General features: G+C 49.0%; 8 protein-coding genes across 8 annotated transcripts; 4 read left to right on the plus strand and 4 right to left on the minus strand.

Moving 5' to 3' along the window:
• Window positions 1-1016: 1016 nt before the first annotated feature.
• Window positions 1017-1559, plus strand: FSUBG_2192 (uncharacterized protein; the record flags this gene model as incomplete). The annotated part of the gene is made up of 1 exon (XM_036679940.1): window positions 1017-1559. One exon carries the CDS (start codon window positions 1017-1019, stop codon window positions 1557-1559), a length of 543 nt encoding a protein of 180 aa, XP_036542114.1.
• Window positions 1560-2805: 1246 nt separating this feature from the next.
• Window positions 2806-5684, minus strand: FSUBG_2193 (fungistatic metabolite; the record flags this gene model as incomplete). Its single annotated transcript, XM_036679941.1, has 5 exons — window positions 2806-2835; window positions 2889-2959; window positions 3009-3032; window positions 3317-4322; window positions 4371-5684. 5 exons carry the CDS (start codon window positions 5682-5684, stop codon window positions 2806-2808), a joined length of 2445 nt encoding a protein of 814 aa, XP_036542115.1.
• A 2593-nt stretch (window positions 5685-8277) lies between these two features.
• On the plus strand, window positions 8278-11134 carry FSUBG_2194 (CAMK CAMKL kinase; the record flags this gene model as incomplete). Its single annotated transcript, XM_036679942.1, has 5 exons — window positions 8278-8322; window positions 8380-8408; window positions 8459-8576; window positions 8635-8782; window positions 8832-11134. The coding sequence occupies 5 exons, from the start codon at window positions 8278-8280 to the stop codon at window positions 11132-11134; spliced, it is 2643 nt and encodes an 880-aa protein (XP_036542116.1).
• A 519-nt stretch (window positions 11135-11653) lies between these two features.
• Window positions 11654-12354, minus strand: FSUBG_2195 (uncharacterized protein; the record flags this gene model as incomplete). Its single annotated transcript, XM_036679943.1, has 3 exons — window positions 11654-11946; window positions 12000-12138; window positions 12217-12354. The coding sequence occupies 3 exons, from the start codon at window positions 12352-12354 to the stop codon at window positions 11654-11656; spliced, it is 570 nt and encodes a 189-aa protein (XP_036542117.1).
• Window positions 12355-12944: 590 nt separating this feature from the next.
• On the plus strand, window positions 12945-15051 carry FSUBG_2196 (farnesyltransferase geranylgeranyltransferase type-1 subunit alpha; the record flags this gene model as incomplete). The annotated part of the gene is made up of 5 exons (XM_036679944.1): window positions 12945-13541; window positions 13589-13634; window positions 13682-13983; window positions 14036-14124; window positions 14799-15051. The coding sequence occupies 5 exons, from the start codon at window positions 12945-12947 to the stop codon at window positions 15049-15051; spliced, it is 1287 nt and encodes a 428-aa protein (XP_036542118.1).
• A 910-nt stretch (window positions 15052-15961) lies between these two features.
• On the minus strand, window positions 15962-17992 carry FSUBG_2197 (uncharacterized protein; the record flags this gene model as incomplete). The annotated part of the gene is made up of 1 exon (XM_036679945.1): window positions 15962-17992. The coding sequence occupies one exon, from the start codon at window positions 17990-17992 to the stop codon at window positions 15962-15964; it is 2031 nt and encodes a 676-aa protein (XP_036542119.1).
• Window positions 17993-19291: 1299 nt separating this feature from the next.
• On the plus strand, window positions 19292-22572 carry FSUBG_2198 (uncharacterized protein; the record flags this gene model as incomplete). The annotated part of the gene is made up of 8 exons (XM_036679946.1): window positions 19292-19429; window positions 19486-19770; window positions 19819-19899; window positions 19947-20039; window positions 20084-20442; window positions 20491-21611; window positions 21662-21780; window positions 21823-22572. The coding sequence occupies 8 exons, from the start codon at window positions 19292-19294 to the stop codon at window positions 22570-22572; spliced, it is 2946 nt and encodes a 981-aa protein (XP_036542120.1).
• Window positions 22573-22646: 74 nt separating this feature from the next.
• FSUBG_2199 (heterokaryon incompatibility protein het-E-1) lies at window positions 22647-26622 on the minus strand (the record flags this gene model as incomplete). Its single annotated transcript, XM_036679947.1, has 4 exons — window positions 22647-25104; window positions 25154-25212; window positions 25264-26110; window positions 26162-26622. 4 exons carry the CDS (start codon window positions 26620-26622, stop codon window positions 22647-22649), a joined length of 3825 nt encoding a protein of 1274 aa, XP_036542121.1.
• Between the last annotated feature and the right edge of the window lie 281 nt (window positions 26623-26903).

A 26903-nucleotide genomic window follows, 5' to 3' on the forward strand; every position in this document is an offset into this window, starting at 1 on the left:
TATAGGTTTAGAAGCCTAAAGTTAAAGACTATTAGCGTAATTGGCAAAAAAGGCTAATTAACCACGTGACAGGGCACGTAACCATTATGCCTAGAATATTAGTAGACTATTAGTATAAACAGGGGAAATAGAATAGTATAATAGCTACTAAGATGTTAACTGACCATCTTTTATAATACGTACAGATATTGATTGTGATTTCGAACGTCTGTTAACATGCTTACATAAACGAGAACCTGTGTGACAAATGAGGCAGACTGCGGGTACGCATGGCTGGGAGTAATTGCGATGTTGAGGATGCTCATGTCAGTTAAATCTCTGGGACAGGCTTTTTACAATTCACTTAGATTACATGTAGCTCACAGCGTTTGAGCTTTCTCGTCTATGTAGCTTACTGACTTTATTGGACATTAAAACAAGTCCGGCCATCGCAATGGATGAGTCTAGAGTGGTTGGTCTAGCCATTAAAGTCCCTCCTATCCCAGCAAGCCTGCTGGTTCCTCTGATGCCATGAAATCGGCCCCTTCACCCCTTCACTTCTCAGGTCTCTGAAGATCCGACATCTGCATCAATGCGTTTTCGAGTCCAGACTTTAGTGACAAGATTGTGTCAAAATTGCTGCGTTCGGGGCACCCATAACTTAGGTAGTTCAGATTATCCTCGTCATGTTCATAATTGGCCTTGTACCGACTCGGGGTACTAATCCCGAGCCCGTAGTTCATGAGATGGGAGGGGAGAACAAATAGTATGTTCTTTTCTTATCAATAGATCACATTGAACAGCAATTGGTGCTAATAGCGCTGGGTATCTGGTGGCAGTTGTGTGCAGTGTCAAGCCGATCACACAAGGTCTAGCCTTGTGACTTAACTTATTCTTCCTTCAACATTTTTCTCTGCTCACATTTCAACCTCTCAAATCACTTTCACCCTCCTGAAAAGTAAGCTTCTTCTCATTGCAAAGAAAAGAATCTACTAACCCGACAAGGATCTCGAGACGTCTAGTTGTACACAACAATCATGTCTTCTACCGATACACCCCGAATCTCTTCTTCTCTCCGCGAAGCCGCGCGTGCTGTGTTTGAGATGACAGAACATAACAGACGGATCCAGCAGCGCCAACTCGATGATGCGCTGAATATGAGACAAGCCTTCGACTCCTTGGATCAAAACATGGACGAGCTTGAGATGATGACTATGCACCTTCGCCGTGTACCCGACTCTGAGTCGTACTTCTATCAGGCTCAGCAGCATATTCACTCGTTCCGCCTTATACGAAATGATCTCAAGAACACCGTCATATCCATCAGCGACGCCGACCTGAAACATGCTGAGGAAATGCAGTTCAGTTATTCCCAGTTTCTGAGCCATATCTCTTGCTACACTGGTGATGACACTCAAGCCCTGGCATCACTCAAGACCATTATCGGAAAGTTCGACGCCTTTCATCCACAACAACGCCAGCGACTTGCAACCATGCACAATCAGCTCGATAGCTTCAACCTCGTCCTGAACAAGATGGCCGCTTTTAAACACGGGTTGGAGGAACAGGGGTTGATCTGACGGGACATTAATGGTGTCTGGAGCTTCGTGGTCGCATGGGATTATCCATGAAGACAGTGATTTGAATGGTTGGGATGTGTATCTAGTGCTTTGAGAAGCAGAACAGAATGATAACCCAATACCTCGGCATTAATAAGAACCTTTCAAGTCTCTTTGAAGCAACTCCCCACATTATGATCGAGTCTCGTTCGCCACTGAACGCCCCTCAAGTCACATCCACGCGCTGGTTCATTTGGATCCAGCTGTAGGAGAGAGTTCCAGTGACTTTAGAAGTTAATCCTCTAACATGGAATGACTTCAAACGTCACTTTGAGGATGATTGATTCAAACTGTCACCAAAGCAGTATTGAACAATATCCAGTCAATACAGCTGGTGTCATAATAAACGGCCCTGTAGACATTAGTGACTCTCCGATTTTCGTTACTCTTGTAGATTCTCGAATTGTTGTCCTGTTTTACTTTTCTGTCTACAGGGATTCTACCTCAAACATATAGTAGAATGGAACTTTTGCTCGACCAACCAGTGATCTCGAGTTGATCCCCCTTACTCGGTGTCCAACAAGCATGTAAAGGGTCGAACTTATAGCTGTACTGCCTCGGCGTCTTTGAAGCTTGATAGCACAATTGCCTTTGCGTTGTACCTACTTGGTTCACGCTGGATCCGTCATAGGACCTGCACATTGGTCCGGCAACGTTCCGAGTTCCATTGTGTTGTTGCAAGGTCCCTAGGAACACTTTCCGTATGCAACGAACTATGCTTTGGTATGAATCTTGAAGATAAATTCGGCGTTATCTCTGGGCTTAACAATTCTGAGCTTTACAAGTCGATGCCATGCCATCCTGGAGGTTGTCTTTTAGTGTGGCTTTTATTTCATGGTTGTATGCATAAATGGTCTGGTTGTGTGGCTAGCTAAGGTAGCTATTGTTTGTAGACTCCGTTGTTGTGGGCAAGACCGAGGTGCATATATTAGACCAAAATCCAGACGACTGCTAGGATGTGGTTACTCGTTTGCGTTGAGAGTCGGGTTTCGCAGCCTTGGTTGACAAAACATGCACTCTTAGACGAACCATAGAGGCTTTGAGGGCGGAGAGAGCAACTGAAACCAGATATGCTAAAGCCATCCTGGACTGACAAGTCTTGGATTTATTCTCCTCTTATCCGGCCCCCCCTATTGCGTTGTGAGTTGTCTGACTTTTATACTGGTAGATGAGACCATCCCGCTGCGGACACTAACGATTCTTACACTCAGCAGATGGCAATGTCGTCAAAATCGGGCTTCCTTATATCATGAATAATCTCGTATGCATGATATATAGACAGTTACTTACGTGAAGCAACGCTGGAAGTTGTCGGGATATCATAGTTGATGCTTCCTTCGGTTGGTCAACCGTGGGCCAGTCTGTCGAAACACCAAATACACGCATCCACAACGCACTGTTTTTGCTTACTGCCAAAGCCAACACCGTCGCGATCTGGTATTCCGTAAGATTTTATAATCAGTCCAACAATATCATGCAATTCCACAAGTTGACCGTTCTAGTTCATCCGGAAGTTGAGAATAGCTTCAATAAGGAGATTATATTAATGATGCTGTCTGGTTATGTAGAACAATTCAGCAGCTGAAATTATTAGATAAAGTGTTTATATCCCATCAGGGGGGCTCATATCGGATCCTGCATTTCCCTTCTCACCGAAGATCTTTTTCTTAGTTTGGTCGTTGAGACTCTGGCAAGGCGGTAGACATTCAACCTCTTACTTGCACCGCACTTCTGGGACTTGTTCCCCTTGCAGACAACATTACACTGCGATGCTGGGGCTTCAACGCTACCATTAGAGGGCTCCTTCTTACTGCAGTAACAGTCCTCTCCGTTCTCGAGTCCCAAGTAAGGATATCCTTTGCTAGAACAAAACTTTGAACAGACATCGAGAGTCATCTTCTTGTTTGTTGTCTTGGCACCTCCTAATGCGCGAGCGCCTTTCCCTTCCGTATAACACCCGAGGTATTTTGGTGGAGTGTTGAGAGCCTCGAGGTTGACAGTGGGAGTATAGAGTGTGTTGTTCCAGATGGATATGCGATTGCCAGCACCACACTTCTGGGAGGAATTTCCCGCACATGGCATTCTGCAGTCGCCATCTGGTGCAACAGTGGCCTGTGTCTTGGGCGAGTATCCGCAGTAACATTCCCGTCCATATTCCATTCCAAATAGGGGGTAGTTGAGTTTGCTGCAGAAGGAAAAGCAGGTATCGAGAGAGACGGCAGAGCCTGTAAAGCTGGCACTAGGGAGTGTCCGGCCGCCTGACCCTCCATCGGTGTAGCAGCCTTTCCATACGGCAGAACCATCAAGTGCCGTAATTGGTCCTGTTGGTTGATCGGGCTGCTTGATCTTCCACACGCTCAGACGATTGCCTGCACCACAGTAGCTGAATATGTTCCCTTTACACTGCATCGAACACTGAGATATATCGGTAATGTTGGAGCCTCCATTGACAATATCGTTGCCACAATAGCATTCCTGGGAGTATTCTGTGCCAGCATATTTATAGCCGCCTGCCTGACAGAATGCAACACACTTCTCGTTTGTCATGCCAGTCACGTCCGCCGTGCTGTCAGATGAGAGTGCTCTACCAGTATTGCCCTCGGCGTAGCATCCATAATATGTAGCTATGCCTTTTGAGATTTGAGCCTGGCCCACAACGAGCTCTGCAGGTGGTGTGTATGAGGTGTCATTCCATACTGTGAGAAAGTCTGGTCCTCCACAATACTGTGTTGTGTTTCCTACACAGCTCATTTTTCTGGATGACGTGCATACTGAAGCCTTGGTGTATGAGGCCCCCGATGTGAGCGATCCCGCACAATAACACTCCCGGCCATTCTCCATTCCAGCGAGTGGGTAGCCCTTTGCTTTGCAGGTCGACGTGCAATACTCGATAGACATACTATTTGATGCCGTAGCATACTTGTTCAAGGTTCTGCCTCCACTGCCTTCGGGAGCACAGCCGACGAAAGACCAAGAGCCGACCTTATCCCCTATAGCAGGATCGAAGATAGATCTGATGCCAGCATCTCCAAGGCTGTTGATGGCTGGCTTGGCGTCACATACTACTGGGGACGCTCTGCCAGGGCCACCAAAAGGTTTATTGCACCCAGGAAGGGCATCAATCATGCCTCGAATGGGTTCATCGATCAGGGGCGCCATCTCTGGGCAATTGTCACTAAAGTATGGTGTTTGTGAAGCGGCTAGGATGGGACATTTGGAGATTGCTCCTCCGATGCTATCATTGTTGATGCATTTCTTGATAGCAGTCGCAAGAACAGTCGGATTCCAGCCGTTTAGGAAGTCACCATGAAACGCATAGCCAGTAGTGTCTCCATTCGCAAAGACAAATCGGCCACCTTTGCTTTTGTCGATGTTATTGACTCCATAGATGACCTCGAAGAACAGATGAGGGAGCTGGCGTGGATGGCTCGGGGGGCAGATACCATTATCTATTGAGGACATGTAGGCGACGTGACTTTGGTCAGACTGGTAATTCTGTCCATTCCAACATGATTGGAAATGAATTTGTGCTCTCATGCCGTTATCACAGTCTGTCTTCCACATATAGCTACGCTCCTTTGAAGGCCCTGAGCTATCCAAACATGCAAAACTCACTCGATCGGCCACTGGGCGGCCTGAGAACCTCGAGTTACTGTATGTTTTTGTCTTGGAATCATAAGACCGAGCAAAGTTGTCTCCTGATAGCATCTTGAATCCGGGAGGGAATGGTTCGATGTTTGTCTTGTTCTCTCCACGCCCGAGGTAGTATATCACAGTCCCGCCGTTAGGGACCATCTGGAAGCTCCCATTCGCGTGCTGATAGAAGAGTTGGGGTGTCCAGTAAGCTGATTTATCATCCTGGACCTCGCAGGAAGTACACCTTGAGGCCTGAAGACTGTCAAAAGTGGAGTCAATGTTGATGTTGCTGGCCCCAGAGACCTTGTGGACATGTGCTGAGAAGGTTCCAGGGGCAATGATGGGATCAACTCGGCCAGTCTGTATGATACTGCACGACATGCGCCAGTATCCCTCGACTAAGGCTGCGAGAGCCACCAGGCTGAGGAAGGTATTCGTGTGTTTGACCATCGTGGATGTAAAAGTAGCGGGTGAGGTGGAACAAGGAGAGAATATTGGCAAGGCCTTATTCAACACCCGTAAGATGTTAATGCTGAGGTTTGAGATGGCTCCTGGGATTGAACTGATCGGGTCATGATCGTCTCAAATATAACGCTCAAAGTAAATTTAGCCAGGAACAACGCCCTGATAAACTGACTTTGCCAACGGGAAGACATTCGGATTATACCCTTTTTGGGTGCGCTTGAGCCTCAATCAAGGAAACATAAAAAACCACGCGCCGCAGGATGAGATATAATGTCACCAACGGGGTCGATAGTAGACAGGCATTCTCAATTCCTTGGTTTTGATAGTCTACATTCCAGCGGGAGCCTCTGATGAGTCGCGGGTATGAGAGACTAAGCTTTATTGAAGCTGCCTGGCCGAGTCTGGATAGCTTCAGAAACCTTAAACCCGAGTCGTGGATAGGCGCTACTGGCGCAGGCACCCGCGGTCGCATGATGGCTGCGCCAAAATCGAAAGCCCAGGAAACCTTATTGCGACAATGCGCTTGTGGTCTTTGGCAGTTGGTGTGGGTGCCTCTCTAGCCTCTTCCCATTTTCGATCATGGTTTGCATACCAGTCGTGATTTGAGTTCCATCGGCCAAACGACTTTTCTGCGCCCAAAACCCAGACGAGGAGGTATCAGAGGATACACCCCGATACTATGCAGACATTGCAAATGGCCGGTGAGAGTTATCTGATATCCATAGGCGAGCTTGTCATGTTCTCTCGATGCTCACCATTTTGATAGGCGTTCCGCCCTGAACTGGAGGCGTTCTCATGGCCTGTTGACGTGAATCCGCTACAGGTTTTTTCGGCACGCTTCATATAAGTTGAATCTGCATCCTGCTAGCTTAGTCAAGAACCGAGGACATGATTTCATATTCACCCAAGTGACTGGTAGTCTATGCCAAACGTCATCGTGCCATTACTAAGATAATAGCTCCGAGAGTTGTCACTTCGTGGTAAACAGCCCAGTCTTGCCGCACGGGGACTAGCATAATCGCCTATCTAGCTTCGTTCGTCGGATTGTTACTAGCGATACCCGGGTCTCGGCCATGTCATGTCACTTGATATAGGCGTAGCATTATATTGATATGTCAAGGACTGTCATCGACGTCAGTTATCCCTACCCTAAGATATGAGACATGCACCGCGTGGGAAGCAATGAATCGCACGGAGCTTCAATCGGAAATTGTGACTTGACAGACAGCCACGAAGGTACAGAGAAGCTCAGTGATAGATATGTAGGTTCATACATAGGTAAGTAGGTATATAGGTTCGTTCATACCAGTAGGAGTTTGCCGGTCCTAAGTTCGAAGTAGACTGTACTGCGTAAGTATCTGTGAATGATTATTAAGTTAATCTCCTACTAATCGCACCAACTGCGATTACGGAGTATGAGGACAGGATCGATGGTAATCCAGAAAAGCATGAATCAGGTGATACAAGCTTCTTCGTTGCGCTTGATGGTCGGATCATATCACTATTTAACCGACAACAACCCGCTATTTCCTTGAAGGGATTGTTTCAAGTCTTGGAAGGCAAATGGAAGAAACATGCTCGCATTGTGAAAACACCCAATCACCTGACGCGGTGACTTCTCCTGCACGTTTTGATTAAAGGGCCTCAATCCCATTGTCAGACGAATGGATATCCCCTGTTCATGCTTATACCCTGGGTCCAAGGTCGTAGCTATCCGCTTCAAGGAGTTGCGGCGTTGGATGGGAAGCATGTTGCATCGTGCGAAGAATTCCCGACTCTGAGATGAGTATGGATTATTTGATTATACGGATCTGGGACTGAGAATGGCCAAGATGATGAGATGTTTGTGTTGGAGTTGTACCGATAGTCGTGATTTTCCGCGCCCGCGCCCTCAAATCTAGCAATTTGGGGGCCGCTAACTCATGTTGACGTCTGGGCAAGGTACTTGCTGGCTGGTGAACTGATGCTGGCGTCACAAGTACCCCTGCTCCAACCAACATCCAATCTCCAGCTCCCAAAATATTTCCCCAAACCTTAACTTGCTCCGTACAACAACAGTTGTCACATCACCTCACCTGCAAGAGTTTCTTCTTACCCTCCTCCCGGCTTGTTATGTTTATTTCTCGTGCTATTCATTCTCCTAAATTCTGGGACCTCTCTCTGTCGCCGCGGTGGTGCATCGTTTGACGACTTGCGAATTGATTTGACTCCGTTGGCCGTCCCCGTGTCTCACCGCAACCAAATGATTGAGCAGCGAACGAAACGAAACGAAACGTTTATCACGACCTCATTGAACGCAGCGACTTTAATAATACGCGATCCTTGATGACCTCCTCAGAATACGGCTATTAATCCCTTTACGAGTCTGTCCTTACCATACTTAATTTGCAGCTCCGGTCATTCTGCATGTGCCACCACAGTTCTCGATTGATACGCTACCGCCAACGGGACTCCTTCCCGCCATCTTTCCACTACCGCTCGACGTAAACCGATCGCTTCGTATTCCTCGCCGAACGTACACGACCAATACGCGGTCTCCCTCCTCGCGGCGTGGTCAGGCGGCATCCGGCGCGGAGGGATGCAGGCCTTGAAAGGACAAGCCGAGCTTGTGCGCAAGGCGAAGGTATGTCTAGTTGGCGAACCCTGCTGCGTCCTCAACATACAGCCTAACACGTAATAGCTTGCTCGCTCGTATCAGGAGCTTCTCGAGTACGATCCTTGACCTTCCCATATGTCGACTCGCTAATCTTTGCTCGTAGCGAATTCGCGAGCCATGACCTCAAATCCGTTGGCAACTACGCTCTTGGAAGACTGATCGGGAAGGGATCTTTCGGAAAAGTTTACCTGGCGTCGCATAAACTTACCAATGGCTCCAAGGTACTCTTAAGTCTAGCACAATGCCGACTTATCCTCGATGATAGCTAATCCGAATCAGGTCGTTCTCAAATCTGCCAACAAGGGCGACTCGAACCTTGCACGAGAAATTCACCATCACCGGCAGTTCATACATCCACATATAGCAAGATTATACGAAGTTATTGTCACTGAGAACATGGTCTGGATGGTTCTGGAGTACTGCTCTGGTAACTATTGGCTCCCCTCTTCCTTGGCTAACCTACTGACTTCGATAAGGCGATGAACTCTACAACCACCTGCTCGAGCACGGTCCGCTTCCCGTTCCGAAAGTGCAAAAGATCTTTACACAGCTCGTCGGCGCAGTTAGCTATGTTCACAATCAGTCATGTGTCCATCGAGACCTCAAGCTTGAGAATATCCTCTTCGACAAACACGAAAACGTCAAACTGGTCGACTTCGGCTTCACGAGAGAGTACGAGGGCAGGACGAACCACCTACAAACATTTTGCGGCACCATCTGCTATTCTGCGCCCGAGATGCTCAAGGGCGAAAAGTACGCTGGTGAAAAGGTTGATGTTTGGAGTTTAGGCATCATCCTTTATGCGCTGCTGTGTGGTGAACTTCCCTTCGATGACGACGATGATAACATTACCCGGACCAAGATTCTGAGCGAGGATCCCAAGTTTCCGGATAATATGCCCCCTGAAGCCATTCCTTTGATCAAAGCATTACTATCGAAACGGCCATTATTACGTCCATCTTTACCCGAGATTCTCTCGAATTCATTCTTGGCTGAGCATGCCCCGACACAGAGAGCCATTCTAGATGTTCAACAACCGCCCCCTTTCTCGACACCCTTGGAGAAGGATTGCTTACAGAGAATGCGAAGTTCTGGTGTCAACATCGACGGAGTGATTGAAAGCGTTCTTGCACAGAAGTGCGATGCTTTGGCTGGCTGGTGGGCTCTGTTATTGGAAAAGGAACAACGCAAGATGCAACGCAGGGAGAAGAAAAGAAGAGAAAGAGAGATCGACAGCCGCAGCATTCGACGACTATCCGCGGCATCTAGTCGGCTAGAAAGAATGGCTCCAATCCTGCACGAAGTTGACGAGGCGAACGGGACCGGGCGACATTTGAGACTTGAACCGTCAAATTCCCGGAATAGGGGGAGGAGCGAGCGACGAAGCGCTCATTATGTCGACTATGTTCTGACAGACCTTCCACAGCTTCCAGAAGTTGGTAGGGACTCAGGAGGAACGAATGAAGATGGCGATCGTCCTCCACCACCTGTTGACAAAGACTCGATAAGGTCCGTGTCGACATCTCGACAGCGCAGGCCTATTCCGCCACCTAAGGAGGGTTTAATACGCAGTGCTCGGTCTCGAGGCTCCACTCTCCACCTTGTCACGACTTCGGACGCACTGGCTTCGAATGCTAGTGATGAGCATCATCAGCAGAACGGCAATGAGAGGCCACGAAGGAGACCTAGTCAGCCGCTGATATCCCACTGGAAGAATATGACACATTGGCTTGTCGAGAGTGCGACAAGGAGGAGACGTGGTCATGCCAGACGAACCAGTCAGAGCACCCCTGACCTGCACAAGAAGGAGGGGAGCACAGCCAGCAGTAAAGATGGAAGTTCGCGACCACAAACAAGCAAATATCCTAACTCAACCTCACCAGGAACACAGCCAACTGCTTCACTACCGAAGGGAGTTGTGGCTAATGGCCAGAAGACCTACCAGGCTGGGAGCAGTAGCCAGCGAACGGCTTCGGGAAGTCTAGCGTCACCAACAATCCCGCCACCTCGAATCGCGACGTCGTACAAACGACAGTCGTTGTCCCCTTCTCCTCTTACACCGAGATCGACTGTCAGGCGGTCGTCAGCTGGACTTCGGGGCCGAAAGTCGACATCATCCTCGGTATCCTCTGTTCGATCCATCCATCATCACCATCACTCTCATTCCAAGGCGTCGTCTACGAGTTCCGCTGCTTCATTCTCTACTTCGATGTCCAAGACACCTCTTCAGCGAGGGCATTCACCACACCACTCCGTCAAGGTGCTTCCAGCAACACCCACGTCGCATGCCTTCCCATCCAATATTCGCCTCGTGCGAGCAACTCCGCCGACTCTGAATATGTTCAATGAAGGCATGCCATCCGAAGGTCCCCCACAGGCTCCAGGTTCGCCTAACCCTTTTGCATCAGGCATCATGTTCGCCAAGCGGAAACGGAATTTGTTCAAGGGTCCGACGCTAAACAATTTTGGTGGGCCCTCTCAAAGCCAACGCAACAGTGGCTCCGGCTCGCATTCCCGCAGCGCTAGTGCCTCTGGCCTGGGACGTCGATCTGGAGAAATCACGATTCAAGAAGAAGACGAGGGGTCAGGAGACGACGACGACGATGTCGAAGAAGTTGACGTTTTTAGCCCGGTAATAGGCGGACCGGGGGAGCGGATCGAGGAGCAGATCTTTGAAGAGAATGAGCCTCAGCCGAGCTTAGAACCAGCGCCGACCATCATTCAAAATAAGTCAGAAGGCCTGTCCACGACCACTGCGGGGAAGGCACCTGCGACTTGATGAAAATTCTCCGTTAGAAAGCAGTTCAACGACTTGACGAATTATACTAGATAATTTCCCAGACAATGGTGGTGGAATCGCTTCACTACAGGATCCAAAAGCTCTGCGGTACAATGCTGTTTGTGTTTGTGTTTTTATTCGTCTCTCCGATTCTTCAGCTTTGGCATCGTTCGTTAAAACATTGAATGGTGCATAGCCCCTTAAGGATACCTCTTTTTGTTATATACGACCATGGAACGATAGAGCTTAACAGACTATTGTTTATGTGTTTGCAAAACAGCCAGCCTTGCTTGCCTCAGCAAATTGTTCTAGATGGGAATATGTCAGCCATTCACGTTGTTTGTTAACGTGTTCGGTCTTTCTGTGAGATCCATAGCCCGTGCGCGACCATCGCATCATGGGCCTCTTGCAACATAATTTCGAATATCTAGTTCTTTCGAGTGTTTCGTTGTCTCATCCCAAGAAAACCTTGCAACCATTGCTCCATGATAACAAATATTTGTGAAAGCAGCCGGTATCCTAGAAAGAATGCGAGTGGCTCCGTCTTCGAGACTTCTTGCTCAGGACCGCTTCTCGCTCCTCGCGTAATGTGATCCAAACCCAGAACCATGTCATTGTTTCGATAAATATAAATGTAAAGAATAGGCGGTTCTTTAGCATGTCACCGCCCCAGCCAGCAGGACGATATGATGGGTTATACGAGCTCGGGTGCGAGAGGTGGCCGCGAGGGGACTTGTCGTACATAGGAGACGATGGGCCAAACAGGAATATGTAGGCAACGAACCCGAGGGAGAGAAACGATCGCAGTGGAGCTGTGTGGCAATTAGCGTCCATCATGAGTAGATCTTGGGCATAAGATGCCAACCTTGCGTGCCCCAGTGGAAGATCAGGCAGACTTCGTCGGGCATGGATAGGGATACCAGATCACTAAAGCCAACAAAGACGAGGACAGCGGCGAGGAATGCGAGAGGCGGGCTTTGCAGTTCGAACCCTCTTGCTAGAGGCTTTATCATGAGTCGAGTCAGCTTCACCAAGCTTCGGAAGCGTCGCGACCAGCAGCCATGCTAGGCTGGGAGACTCACCATTCCCATGCTTTCTCCCAACATGTAGACAAGCGCTTGCTCATTGATGGAGCTTGGATTGGTGATGAAGAAGTATGCGAGAGTCAGATGGAAAAGGGAGACGGATGTTATAATCGTTTTGGCAGATATGAGTGCCATGGTTGCGTTTTGCTCTTTCTGGAGATGGTTGTCTCGATGTACTTCGCTCGTCCGTATCGGGTGGCAGGAGGAAGCTTTCGCCAGTCGCAAAAGGAGGGAGACTGGCAGCCGAAAAGTAGGCTTAAGAGGCCAAAGAGAAGTGATCTCGCGCTTAAAGGAATGGAAAACAAAAGACCCAGCTGAAGGGCGTACTAGCACTTGATCAACTTCCAGGTCACGCTGAACAGCTGTTAGGTTGTGAAAACAGCAGCAAGCCAGGGGTTATGCCATGCGTCACCCGCGCATAATGCCCTGGGTATTTGCGGGCCGCTAATCGCGGCTAGCGAATTAGATCCGATTGCACGAGCGCCTCATGGCGTCGCGAGACAGCGTTTTCTGTGGCGGTGCTTGTGGCTGAAGCTTCAATGTCCTTGTTTGGATTGACTCCACTTTCTCGCCCAAGCCCAAGCTCGAGTTGTGAGCTTTGTTGGTAGGACTCGGCATGCACCTTACCGAGCAGTACATTCATTTTGACCAATTTTAACTAATGCATTCGCCTTGCGTACTGGGGAAATATATGACTTCTAAGATCGGGTGTCTGTTTTACTGAAATGTCGGAAACAGGTGATCCCTCGCTGGATAAGCAACAGCACATCAAATATTGGCAGCGCTGTCATAAAACATACCTCCCTTCCCCTTACACAGCCTACGACTCGACCCGCCTTACTTTCGCTTGCTTCATTATTTCGGCGCTTGACACTCTGTCTGTCCCGCTCACCCATAGTGAACGCGGTGCTATCCGTCGGTGGGTTCTCAGTCTGCAGCATCCAGAAGGTGGCTTTTGTGGAAGTTCAACGCACGCATTACCGGGTCAAGAAGCATACAAGGGCACAGCAAACATTGCAGCTACCTCCTTTGCGCTTTTACTGTTGGGCCTGGCGGCCAATGGTGAGGATGAGGCGAGGTCAGCTTTCAACGGGGTGGACAGAGTACGGTTATTGAAGTGGCTGAAGAGACTTCAGAGAAAGGATGGGAGTTTCGGACAGCTTTTATGGGACGGGGAGATTGTGGGCGGCAGAGATATGAGACACAGCTATCTAGCGAGCTGTATTCGATGGATGCTCAGGGGAGATGTCAAGGAAGGCGACGAGGGCTGGGTGGAGGATTTGAACGTCGATGAAATGATTGCACATGTCAAGAGAGGCCAAGTACGTTATGCTTTCCTGAGCGATGTCATCTCGCTAACACCTCTCAGACATATGATGGTGGAGTAGCAGAATCGTCACAGCACGAGTCTCATGGTATGGTCTCTTGACTCGTTGTATTCTCCCATAACTCACCTCTCTAGCTGGCTATGCATACTGCGCGATAGGTGCGCTGTCACTCTTGGACAGACCACCAGATTCGACATCGCCGCATCCTCCCGAGGAGGCGCTGAAACGGGGTATCCCGGATCGTGATGGACTCTTGCACTTTCTCGCCTCTCGCCCTTTTGCCTACCTCGCCAAGGAAGAGGAAGAGGATGAAGTAGAGGAAAACTTTCTTGAGTCAAAGGCTGGTGAGCTCGATCTTGGTCATATTGGATTCAACGGTCGATGGAACAAGAAGGCCGATACGTGCTACTGTTGGTGGGTTGGCGGTACGCTTGCAGTAAGTTTCCCATGTCTCCTTGAACAGATCATAGCTCTTACGCGTCTTCCAGATGCTAGGGAACTCTGCCATCATCAAAGTCATTCCTTCGCGACGATATCTTCTCGATATCACACAACATCGCATTGGCGGGTTCTCTAAGTCAGTAGGAGGGCCTCCAGATATGTACCATTCGTATCTCGGTTTAGCTGCATTAGCGACCATGGGTGATGCTGATCTGAAAGATTTCGACGTGGGCCTATGCTGCAGTCAAGAGACGACGAGAAAAATACAAAAGGCAAGGGACGGGCTAATAGAGAGCACGAGAGGTAATAGGAACGCCTGGAGCGACGATGGCTTCTGGTAGATCTCGTATCGAGCAGCGCCTATAGCACTGACTATATATAATGCATGTCATTGCTTTAATTGGCAAGCAGAACAGATTTTGCAAATTATCCTTTGCTAGACTTTGATCGTGTCTACCTGCCACCTCATGATTCCAAACTGAGTGCTTGTTCATGAAATGGACATCTCATCTGCTATCGCAATCATGTTTTGCCGGCTGCTGCGGAACCAGACCTGTTTCTACCCTCAAATTTTAACACCGGCTTCATTGCAGTCTTTCGAAACCTGTACATCAGTCCTTTATAACATACAGTCCCTCTTAGAGGGAACAACATCTGTACGATCTAATCAAGAGTTGGCTTCAGGGTAAGCGATTTATGAATATGACATCACGAGACAATGAAACAAGTGAGATTTGAAAACGGATTTCGTAAACTTCCTTGGTTCCGTTTTGAACGTGCCTTATTGGCGAACATCACTAACCGCTTTAGGAACCGTTCGGCCCCGCCGTATCTTCCATTTGTCGGATTGAATCATCTGAACCATGTCGCGATTGACAAGACTCCATCATTTCACCCAAACGTCGCCGCCATGTCCTCTACACCAAAAGACACAGCCGAGGCCACGGAGCCTGCGAAGTCAAGCAACACCGATACGCAACCTTGGAACGACGACAAACGCCGCAAGTTCGAAACGTCAGCGACAGCCCCGCCCATGAACGACCGCGACACTGACGAGGCTTAGGAAATCGAAGAGCGAGTTCTACGACCCGTGCCAAGAGGCCGCGCAAAGAAGCTACAGATGCTTGTTCAGGAACGGAGGCGATAAGAATATGTGTGGAGAGTATTTCCAGTATGTTCGTTGGGATAGAGCAATTGGGTCAAGGTGCTGACAATCGAGCAGGGCATATCGGGATTGCAAACAAGCATGGGTACGTTATATACACGATGCTACAGCTGAAGAGAATACCCGGAACTCATGACTCCCGCAGACCGATAAACGGAAAAAGGAAGGCGGCGGCTGGTTCTAATTCTCGACAGCCCGAGTTGACATGCTAGATCCATCGAGCCTGGCTCAGCATCATGACTGACGACAGGGTACATTGTAACATTAGGGGGTGTTTATATACTGTACAATACGGAAGCGCGGTGCAAAATCCTGTCATTTTATTAAACGAACAGTCTGGTCTCCTCTCGGTGCAAGTATCTTTAGAATACTCCAGTCCACCTCGACTGGCAGGCAGGCTACAACTCTCATTTTGGCTACAGCATCGTCATCAATTGGTACGGTAATGACTTTATGATCTATATCTATCTCAAGGTACCTCAAACCCACCGCTTTGCTACACCGATGGGAACACAGCTACTGTTGAGATACAAAGGCGCCCCAATCGCTGTTTGCCAGGTTTCACTATTTATGCCTGGATCAACACCTGGTCTTACACGAGCTGAATGCGTGGTGTTGGGATTGATGAAGCATATAACGAGTTGTCACCATATGGTAGGCAGTTACGTGATGGCTTGGACATTGACAAACGAAGGACAAAGGGCTTCACAAAATGCATGACTGTTCAATTCGGGAACTGCGTGAACACTCAATGTACCAAAACGTCTACCCCGTCATTCTATCAAAATCCCCCAACCCGTGGCAGTTGTCAGTCATGCGGTCGCGAGATTTGTCGAAGGCGGATTCCTAGAGTATAAAGACCAGTTGCGCTATCTAACCGAGCGTCAGGTTCGTACTGGAACCGAGCCTCATCGGCACACTTGTTCAACCTTGTGGCGTGCCAGGTTGAGCACTCTTCAAACACCTGCTTATCCAAAGCCACTCCAACATCAGCTGTCAATCGGATTGAATCCAACATTCTCCCACTTCTAAGCGAGTATACCTTCCAAGAATCGAGGGTGAGCCCAATCGTCAACGCGCATGCTGCTCCCAGTGTCCCAAGTCCAGATATGAGGATCCAAGGAACAAATGTCATTGCGTATTCATCGATGTTGGACTGGACTTGATATCTCTCGGCCCTTACGGTTTGGTCATTATCAAGGAGTACTTGACGGGCCTCTATTTCGTACCAGAGGAAAGCATCAGCAAGGGTTTCTAGGTCCCAGCTTCGCCGACCTCGTTCGATCGCCACTCTAAGTGCCGCTCGAAGTAAGTGTCCGCCGAGCCCGGGCGGTCTCCCGTCACGGGCATCGTCGAAAGTATCAAGACTTGACGTCAAGCTAAGCACCGGCATATCGTGCCCTGTATCAAGCTTCTCATCGACAAGAGTGTTCTCAATCATCGACCAGTCACTCCCGTTGACTTTAACATCGGCCCATCGAGTGGATCTGTTTAAACGGCATGTTAAGCCTGAGAACGTTAGGCTGTAGTTTGTTTGTCGGCCGTCAGGCTCCTCAGTACCCGGAAGACCTTTGGCAAAAGGTATCAAGCTACCCCATCGCTTTGTAGTAACCAATTGGCCATCATCGCCCCCGGAATCCATAACCCCGATCCAAAGAGCAGTCTCATTGAAGGCAATGAGTGGATATGTGGCTCTGACTTCATTTAGTACTATATCTGATATGACACCTTGGTCTGTGCCGAGCGATGCCTCGTATGTGGTTGACTCTGAACCAAAGACTGAAGCTGTTTCCTCAAGGACAAAACTGAGACGCGGATTACTTCTGTCTGGCAACATTATTGATACGCCTTGGAGATGGGAGGGACTGCAAAACATTTTCAATCGATAGACTGGTGCGTGATATAGTTGCATGACGGCAGGAGAAAGCGACGAACGTGATTGATCCGAGACGTTGACGCTGACTAGCCCTGTTGTAGATGGCTCGAGCATGCCTTGTTGTAGGCGCGAAAGCCTATCCTGAAGTCTTGCTGAAACCTGTTGCCGAATAGACTGGTCGTCCAGGGGTATTGGATTTGAGCCTCTGGGCAGCACCGAATGTGTATCATGCAGATATTCAAGCACCTGCGTAGATGTATCCACTCCGGCCTGTTGATATGCCACAACATTGCCAAGCAACGAGAAGCTCAAAGCCGAGAGAACAGCGATCATTCCCAGACAGACCACACGGGGCCTTTTTGAACGAACGAAAGTCCAGAACTTGAGTGGGCTGAAGGACCCCCAGTCTGTGCCGGCAACTTCAACGAGGACCTTCATGCTTACAGCTGAGTTTCTTCCGCTGTGCTCATTGACAGCAGAAAGACGAGCAAGCTTGAACATATGCCAATTGGCGACCGCGACCACAGCCGGCGCCACCAGAATGGAGAAGGCCGCGTCAATGAGCTTGGCTTCGGTTGACGAGAGCTTGCCCCCAACAATGACGGCTGCAATGTAGCTTCTGTCTGTCTTGACCTGGATATATGCGATGAGCCAGCAACTACAGATGAGAGAAGCTGAGCCGATGAACGCAATTGTTATAAGGGAGTATAGGACATGTCTTTTGAGGGGACAGTCCGCGTGTAGTGATGCGGCTTCTTCTGCAATCTTGCCCTCTCGACTTGGTGCTAGCAGTCCATCATTGGCCGATTGAGCGTCGTGTGATGTATCTTCCGGCTTGGGGGTTCCTGCTGAACTGGTGTCAACAGATTCGGGGATGTCTTCCTCTGTTACTACGCTGAGAGGAGATACTGGACGGTTCGACATCTCAAAAGACTCATTTTCTGGCTGGGCTCCCATGTTCATTGGGTAAGAAGAATCCGATGCTCGTGCTCCTCGTCCGAAAGAAACGAAGACTGCTGGTACATTTATACTCCTGTCGATATGAGAAACATTTCACTCGGACCGCATTTCAACACCAACCAGAAAAGGAGGCTCGCAGATAGGTTGCACCATCAAGGCTGAAGCGGTTTTACTATGCTTGTGTGTCCCGAGAGCATGACTGAGGTTGGCAAGATTCTTCCACATGATCGCACAAGTGTCTCTGATGACCTATTCCGTATAATCAGTGATACGGGTGAAACCAAGTGATGACAAATGATACTCGGCATAGCCGTCGTGAACATGGGCTCCTTTGAACATCGCCTCGTTGTTGTTACTTGATTGCAAGCGGTAGTGATGCCTAGGCTCGGTCATCGATGTGATTATTCGCCTTTCCCCCCTCGGTCGCCGATATACCTTCGCGACTGGCTCGAAGTTATACGGAGGGTAACGTAATCTCCAAGACTGCGATTTAACGTCCTATTTGAGACGTTTTTGTATGGTTCCGATGTTGCTAAGCAAAAACCAGATCTGAAGTGCCTGTATGATAAAAGTTTCAGTCATCGGACAAAGACTTGCATCTCCTCCGTTCTCCCCTATCCTTCATGGATCGTTGTTCTGCGTCTGCCCCAGATGAACCATTCTTATCAATCTTGAAGTCACATTTGAGCAATGGGCATGCCAATCTGTAGAAGGGGGCACTGGATGGGTTAAGATTGACAAATTAATGCCAATCACATTGCGGAAGACCTCCAACTTTTGCATCTCAATCATCATCGTGTGTAGGATGTGACTCTAATGTACATGGAACAATGTATATGGAAGTTAATTTTTGCAGTACATTGTCCAGGCTGGTGAACTACTCAAGCTCCTGCGGTGGCATCACAAATTCCCTGGGTCCAGGTTGAGGACGTCTGGATTGAATAGGTAATCATGACTGAGAGAACTTGTTGATTGGACTGGTAATGACACGCCGAGTTATCCTGGCACATGTAAGCGTTGTGACATTGAGGCCACAGCTAAGTATAATGCTTGAACTCCGGCAACACGCGGTGGATTATTTCTGTTGATGTTGTAACAGCGCGCAAGATTTGTACTGGGCGACGAAATTGGCGATGATGTGGCGCAAGCCGCACCGCCACGCTTCCACCGCCCCTCCACCTTTCTGTACCTAGCATCCCACTTCAATTTGAGCCACTCCAAACTCTCACGCACTCACTCTCAATAAACCAAGTCGACTTTAGTCAGTTGGGGCGGGAAAAGCGTCGTGAAAGCTTGATACTCATGAATCGTCAACAGAGACCCAATCTCAAGAACGGCGTAGACCTCCAGCTGCAGTCTGCCTTCAACGATGGCAACTGGGCTGCTGTGATCCGTCTTGCAGAGAAGCGGGCCCGGACCTTCAACGACCAATATTATGAGGTGCGATTTGATGGGAGCTGTACTTGAGCCGTCCGTAGACTGACCCGTATGAATAGATTGTGAAAATATGTGCTGAAAGCCAACTGGATGACCCCAGCTCCAAGTTCGCGGCCATAACCGCCATTGACAAGTACGTCAGAGAGGGAACCGTTGTCAAAGATGTCGAGGCCATAGACCTCCTTGAATGGGCTAGCCAAGGCCTGAACAGTGAAGAGGATTTTCCAGAGACACTTGGACCGTTGAGGGCACGTCTCGTGAAGGCTGCGCCCAAGGACAAAATTAACGCCAGCCGCTGCTTGGAGTCATGCTTATTGCACTGGGATCTTGTCAGCGCGCAACAGGTATGGAAAGGTTCGTTACTCCAAGGTTATTGACTAACATATTTCCAGATCGCGGCGATTTTGGACCGGACATTTCCTCAAGAGCGGAGCTTTATGTTTTGGAACATTGTGATCACACATTTATTGGCGGTTCGTGGCAACAATCATCTATTTCACTCCGTACTAATTTCCCTCAGACTAGCCCTCAATCACCTCCGGAAAAGAAGAAGTTATATGGGATGCTCGCATTGAAGCAGATTCAACGTGCTGCGCAATTAGCTGAAGAAGTAGTACCCCTTTCGATAACAGTTAGCCCCTAAACTCACAATCCTAGGCTGCGACTACCGGGAGCGAAGACGCCAAGCCACAGCCGCGAAGTATCCAAACAGAAGAAGAGATCCTACTGTTATACGATGTAACTGAAAAGCATGGTTCTAAGGATGACTGGGCAAAACTCGTCTCAAGTCCCGTCTTCAGTCCGCTTGTTCAGTTCCGAAAGGGCAGGAAGGAGTTGGTGCTACGGACCGTTTCTCGCTACCAGCAAGAACAGCAGTTCGAAGCTATTTTCGAGTTGTGCAAGGATTGCTTATCGATCGAGGACGAAAACGGTCAACCGAGTCTCATGGCGGCGGACTGGAAAGTCTGGCGGCAATTTATCGAAGCCGCTGCTGAGATCAAGAATACCAAGCCAGAGTATGTACGGACTCAACAACGCACGAAGTTCCGACTGACAAGATCCAGCATCGAAGAAACTGTCCAACAACTTCTATTGAAGTTCATCAAGTCACCAAATCTACGACCCATCTACAAACGCATTATTCTATTGGCTCGTGTCTCAGCAGCCTTCAATCTTGCATCAAATGACGAGGATGATCTTGTTGAGAACGAACCTGCGTCATTCCGACTCAAGGAGCTGATCAGCTACGTGAAAAGCCAGGGAATGAATGCCGCGTGCTTCGATGACATCAAAGCTTTTGCAGAGAGACTCAGTTCATCTGCATTAAAGTACATGGCGTACGAGTTTGTTCCGACGCTGGCTCAGGCTACAGAGGACGAGATTCAGTCGGCTAGAATAAGCAACCTTGCATTCAAGCTACAGTACTTTGCAGCCACATGCCCCTGTATGTACAGCACGGTACCTGGCGAAAAGCCTCTGCGCAAATGTCTTGTCTCTGGTGTTGAAGTCGATGCTAGCTCACCAGGGCCTGCTTTCTCAACCATCGCCGAGACTGCACTCAAGGCTCATCAGTCGCTATCTGGCTTGACTTCAAAAAGCTCTGCTATCGAGGCTGAGATCAGACCGGAACTGGCAGTTATCATTGGTCTTTCCATCATCCAAACTGCATTTCCTCCATCCACCGATATCTCGATCATTCCTATCTCTTACGCCCCCCTCCTGCGAGCCCTCCTGTTCCTCGAACACCAGCTCACTTTGACACCGAAACACAGCATCATCTCCCTTCTTCTAGTACAACTGCATCTTCGAGTTGGTTCATCGTCTCGTGCCCGAGAAATCTGGGATACACTGGGCGTCAAGCGCACCATCATGGACTCCCTCGCCCCCATTTTCTACGACCGCTTGTCGACAATTTCACCTGCACTTATTTCACCATCGGACGAGACCGGTTGGGAACTTCTAGACTTGCTGAGCTCTCACTTCAACGTGTCGCTGAAGCTTAGAATGCCTAGACGGCTAATAGATGCTTTCGAGTCGGGAAGTTATAGCAGTGTAATCGATATCCCCGAATACATGGAAAACCTGCGGTGGAGCTGCACACGAGCGATGAGTCTGGTCGAGGAGACTAGAACCGATCGCATCATGGGAGAACACTTCTCAGAGGTGTTTACCGATCCTCGATTCAGTGAGTCTTTCCAACCGTCCACCACTCTTGATAAATACTGACAAAGCCAGCCGAAGTTGCCGACGATATGAAACTGGTTGAGACCGTAGACTATGGATCTTTCCCGTCATGGGATTGCAGTTCTCAACCGCCTGTCTACTCCCGTTTGCGAATTGGACCACCGCCAACAGTATGTCTCCTCCCTCCTATGAAGCAAAGCTAACATGGATAGAATCGCCGCGCCCATCTGTCCCTCCTCTCTGAAGCATTCCATGAACTCTTGGGTTACAAGCCTCCTCCCATTTACAAGGCTTCTGCGACAGCAGCCATTCCCGACCAAATCTTTGTCCTCGAATCACTCAGTCAACTTAGCAATTCTTTCATGAAGTTCTCTAACGGTCCTAGAGGCGACCTCACTCCACAGGAGGCAACCTACTTTGAGGTCATCAGCCTACTCAGCACTCTCATTCCTTTCGCAACCGGCATCAACAGGGCCAAGCCCATCCCCGAAGAGTTTTTCCAGATCGTGGACACTCTGAAGATTGCCATAGATATACTCAAGCTAGAGCTCATGCCTCTCACAAACGCCTCCGAGCAAGTCACGACTCTGAGCACGCTTCATTCTCTCGCCATTCTCCGCGATACTTCCGTCGCTGTAAAGAACTCAGCCCAATGGGTTATCGCTTCCAATGATCGCGAAAAGGAGCGTGATCGCTCCGGAAAGAGTAACCTTCCGAAAGAGGTAATGGCACAGATCAAGGAGCTTGTGACTGTATCTGAGGCTACACTCAAGGAGGGCAAGGCCACCGTGGCGAAGATAAAAGATCATGTGTATGGAAGAGACTTTGAGCCCGTATTAAGAGCATGGGTTTTTGAAGACGCAGATAACATTCTGGGTATCGTTGGAGAGGCAACAACGAAGAAACTCGTCAAAAGCTGGGAATCTAACGTTAAGGGGTGGACTCAGGTAGCGTGGAGTTAGGAGTTGTCGATTGTCAACGTACACCTGAATAGATCGATATCCTCGAAGGAACTTGATCCTTTAGACACCCACTCTCATGGCACTGCACTGACGAGTGTATCGCTGGCCCCCACCAGTTGGAGGTTCACTATGAGCTTCGGCTGGGAGCCAGATGGGCTCGTTTCGTCAGGCTCTGGTGTGAGATCAGTGTGAAACCTCCGCCGCAGCTCCCGCAATCTTACGCTGGTGGGATGAATAACAAAAGTCGTGGGTTCGTCACTGCCGGTGTGCAATGTCGTGTCGACTGCACTGCTTTCATGCAGTTTCTGGTCAATATAGTCTTGGCCCTTTCGAGCTGCCAGCATAAGTTCGCCGTATCGAGCTCGGTCAAATTCTTTTATAGCTGCATTGTTTTGCCATAGCATCTCTGCTAATCTTGCACAGTCGACGAGAAGAGCGAGTACCATCTCTCTATGAAATTCGATAGCAGGGAGCTGCTGTGAATACAACCGTAGAGTGCGTGATGCGTTGTGCATGTTCTCCATGCAAATTGACGAGTGACCCTGAGGTTCTCGTATGTTGACCTTGACCTCAGATATCATTGCCTGAACAAAAGGCCTGGCGCCATCTAGAGCTTGATCGTATAGGGGTTCATCGAAGTTTTCTGTTAGGACACGCTTCTCGCTCATGCGGCTGAGAAATGAGCCGATCAGTGGCTCATACTCCCATTCCATTCGTATTTGCATCGTGCTCAGGTGCTCTTCCATAGATGCGATACTTGGAGGACGGCGTGATGGCCACGTTGAAGAAACCAAAGACCTAAAAAGTGACAACTCATGCATGGTGATCAAGGGGTATTCCTCAAAAAACATTTGCGGCTCATCTTCTAGTATCGTTGGCCTTAGATAATTACCAACGGGCTCAGCAAAGTGGGTTTTGTGAGTTGCACCATGGGCATTTGGGCTTTCTCCGCGACCAATAAGACTTTGGACGAGACACTCAAAAGTAGAGGCCATAGCTAGGTGAAGTACTGAAAGTCCATGTTTATCTTGTAAGATGGCATTGGCACCGTGATCAATCAGCAATTGCACGATGATATCGATATCTCGCCCAGCGGCATGATAAAGTGGTGTGTGACCTTGATCATCCTGGGCGTTGATCTCGGCTCCACGATCCACGAGCAGTCGGACCAATGGCTCCATTTCAGAATCGACCGCCAAGTGTAGTGCTGTTCGTCCTTCCTTGTCTCTTCCGTTCACATCGGCCGCATGGTCAAGGAGAAGCTTGACGAGAGGCTCGACCTTGTCCGATGTGGCATGGTGTAAAGGGCGCGACGTTTCGTCAATCAATATGTTGGGGTCAGCGCCATGTTCCAATAGCGTTCGAAACATGGGCACCTTGTCGGTCGATATCTTGGAATCCTTGAAGTGTCTGAAAGCTGCCTCTAGTGCGCCTGGTTCCAGTGGCGCACCATATTGGAAAAGGTATGTTACGATAGCATCTTGCCCTCGTCGAGCTGCATACGTTATTGGCGTTCCACGTAGGTTCGCCCCCTTTTTGAGCAGTGTTTCAGCGAGCGAAAGATGGCCAAGCCCACATGCCATCTCCAGAACCGATACATTATATGAGTCAAGTGCGTCGATCGAGCATCTCTCCAACATCCATTCTGCAGCCTCTTCGAACCCAAAGTAAGCTGCCTCGTGAAGGCCAGTGGTCCCAGGGTTGAATCCACCAGCATATCTTAGACGCTCAGTCACCTTGACAAGTTTATCTGATGACAAGAAATCTTTCACGATATCAGGCATTTCTAAGACGTTGCGAGCATGGTAACCCCAATGGCATGATGCATATCGACACAGCGGATAATCTCGAAGCATCTTCTTGACATCATAATCTTCGTCGCTCTCCGCCACGTTATTTTTGATCTTCCAGTCCTGGCTTTTCGATCGACCAAGACCAGGATTTGGGGATCCTGGCTTTTCGTCATTCGATTGATCAATAACGGAATCCGACTTTTCTACACCATTTTGTGCTGTAGTGTCAGGTTTTGGACCTCGAACAGTTCTGACTTGATCAACGATGACATCGTAAGATAAGTATGTCAGAGTCTTGACAGATATTTCCATAGCAGCATCTGGAAACCATTGGTCCTGTGTCCGCTCGAAATATTCTTGTGTCGTAAAATGTGCTAGCCGAACAGTGTTGCTCTGTTCGTCAACGGTCACCAGGCCAGCGCAAGCAGAGACGATGTCGGGGATCTCGCTAAGATTTTCCTCGTCGAACTCCGTAGAGTCTAATTCGATGCCAAGGGCATGTTGAAGTTCCGTGGGACTAAGCAACCGTCTGGCGCATGAAATCCACATGAGTGCTTCTTTAGCCAATATCGCTTGATCTGTCAACTGGTCTTCGATTCGCTTCATAGCATCGCCGTATGCTTTGTCGTATGCTTTTGATGTGCTTGAATTACTCGGCAAGGCTTTGAGAATAGCACGGACAGCTTTGGGTGATCTCTTGCCGACAAGGGAATCGAGATGCAGCTGCGCAAGGAGAAACCTAACTCAAGATTAGCATTGATGTTTGTTCCAGGGAGGTGCCGCCTTACATCCCCTGGACTGATTCCAGTATTCTTGACTTGATTTCCTCTTGAAGCTCAGGCTTGTTCTGAACAAAAGCAGGGAGTTGGGACATTCGACCAGTTAGGTATCTTCTTACATCCGGCTCACTAGCGCGGATTTTAAGAGAGACGGCTTTCCTAAACTTCTCCTTGATCTCTGGAATATACCTAGAGGTTGCTAGAATATTTGAATTTGTTGTACTTTGAAGGTCAAGCACTTGTTGGATGAAGTTTGGTAGCGTGCCGTCGGTGGTCTCGCATTCATCCAGAGCGTCAAGGACGATGTACACACGAGAATATGTCGCGGCAACCTCTTGCAGAACACGACCAAGTTCCTGTAGCGATGGGCGCGTACGGGATGCCTTGCGCTTATTGTATAGTTCCTCCACCGGCTTGAATAGTGATAGCTGGTTCTCACTAAGTTGCTTTAGAAGATTCGCGATGAGGTCACTGGCTTTCTGTTCGTGGCGCCGACGGAAGTTGCAATATATATATGCAACTCCAATACTGCTTTCGGAGTGGAAGGATTCAAGTAGTGAATTGACCACGATGGATGCCATGATCGTTTTGCCAGCACCTGGAATACCAGGACAGAACAATGTTTGTTTGTCGCCTTTTACCCAGGAATTGTACTCGTCTGATTCCAGCAGCCACTCACCAGTTCCTGGTTCTCGCCGGCTGAATATGTCGCTTTGTTGGGGAGCATAATCCACGGGTGATATCCAGTCGAGGACTTCTTTCTGGTGGGCGCTCATCTGGCTGTCTTCAAGGTGTCCAATCCCTTCTGCTATGTTGAGGTTGGACAGCTGTATGTCGGTCAGGATACGGTCAAGTCGTGCGACTCGATGCTCATCCTCAGTTGATTTGTTCTTGATAAGTCTGACCAAATCGGTCAATTGTCTGCTATTCTCGTCTGAGGTTGCCTTGATGTGGTTCACCAGCTGTCTGTGTAGATGTAAGTGATTGATACCAATAATTGATGGAATCTTGACCTACGTGCTTTCGTGTGTCATGGCGAAATGCAAAAGTGATCTTTCACGCTGAAATGCATCGACTAGCTTTGCCACTTCCTTCTCATCGAATGGCCATTGTAAGGCGGCCTTGACTTTTTGGACCCCGCTCCTGTCACCTGGCTGCAGCTTTGTTTTCACAGCATCGAGAATCTTATACAAGCGGTACAAAGGTGCATCGTCGCTCTCCAAGGCCTTGACCTTGACCGACCACGTCTGGGCACTACGGGTCATGGTCTGGTCGGCGTCCCAATCCTGAATCTCGGGTCCGTCAGTTCCTCTGGAATAATCGCGGAGCCGCATGAGAAGAGCCTCGCAGGCTAAAATCTCGTCAAGTAGTCGCTGTCGATCTTTTGAGGCTCCAGCGACACCAATGATGTATTTCGTAACCTCAGCCGTGAGTTGCACCACGGCGATAATACTCGCTGCAGCAGAGAGGCCATCCATTTTGCTTTAATAAGTTGAGACACGATGGATCGATGAATCCGAGCCTTGGACTGCCTATTTAAATCGCAGATCGCTCAGCCTACTTGGTAGCGACCACATCGCATCTGTCACAGCTCAGCCGCATTCTGCATGTTCCTTTGCGAGGATGGCCAGCGATGAGCCAATTATGTTGCTGGGAAGTATTTCAACATCGAAGTCCGTAGGAGTAAGCCATGGTAGTGGTGGCTGACGCAACAACCTTCATTCTGTTAACAGTAAGGCAGCATTTGTCTACCATCTCA

Source organism: Fusarium subglutinans, assembly GCF_013396075.1.
Source record: "Fusarium subglutinans strain NRRL 66333 chromosome Unknown NRRL66333_c0000019, whole genome shotgun sequence".
In the NCBI taxonomy this organism is placed as follows: Eukaryota; Fungi; Ascomycota; class Sordariomycetes; order Hypocreales; family Nectriaceae; genus Fusarium; species Fusarium subglutinans.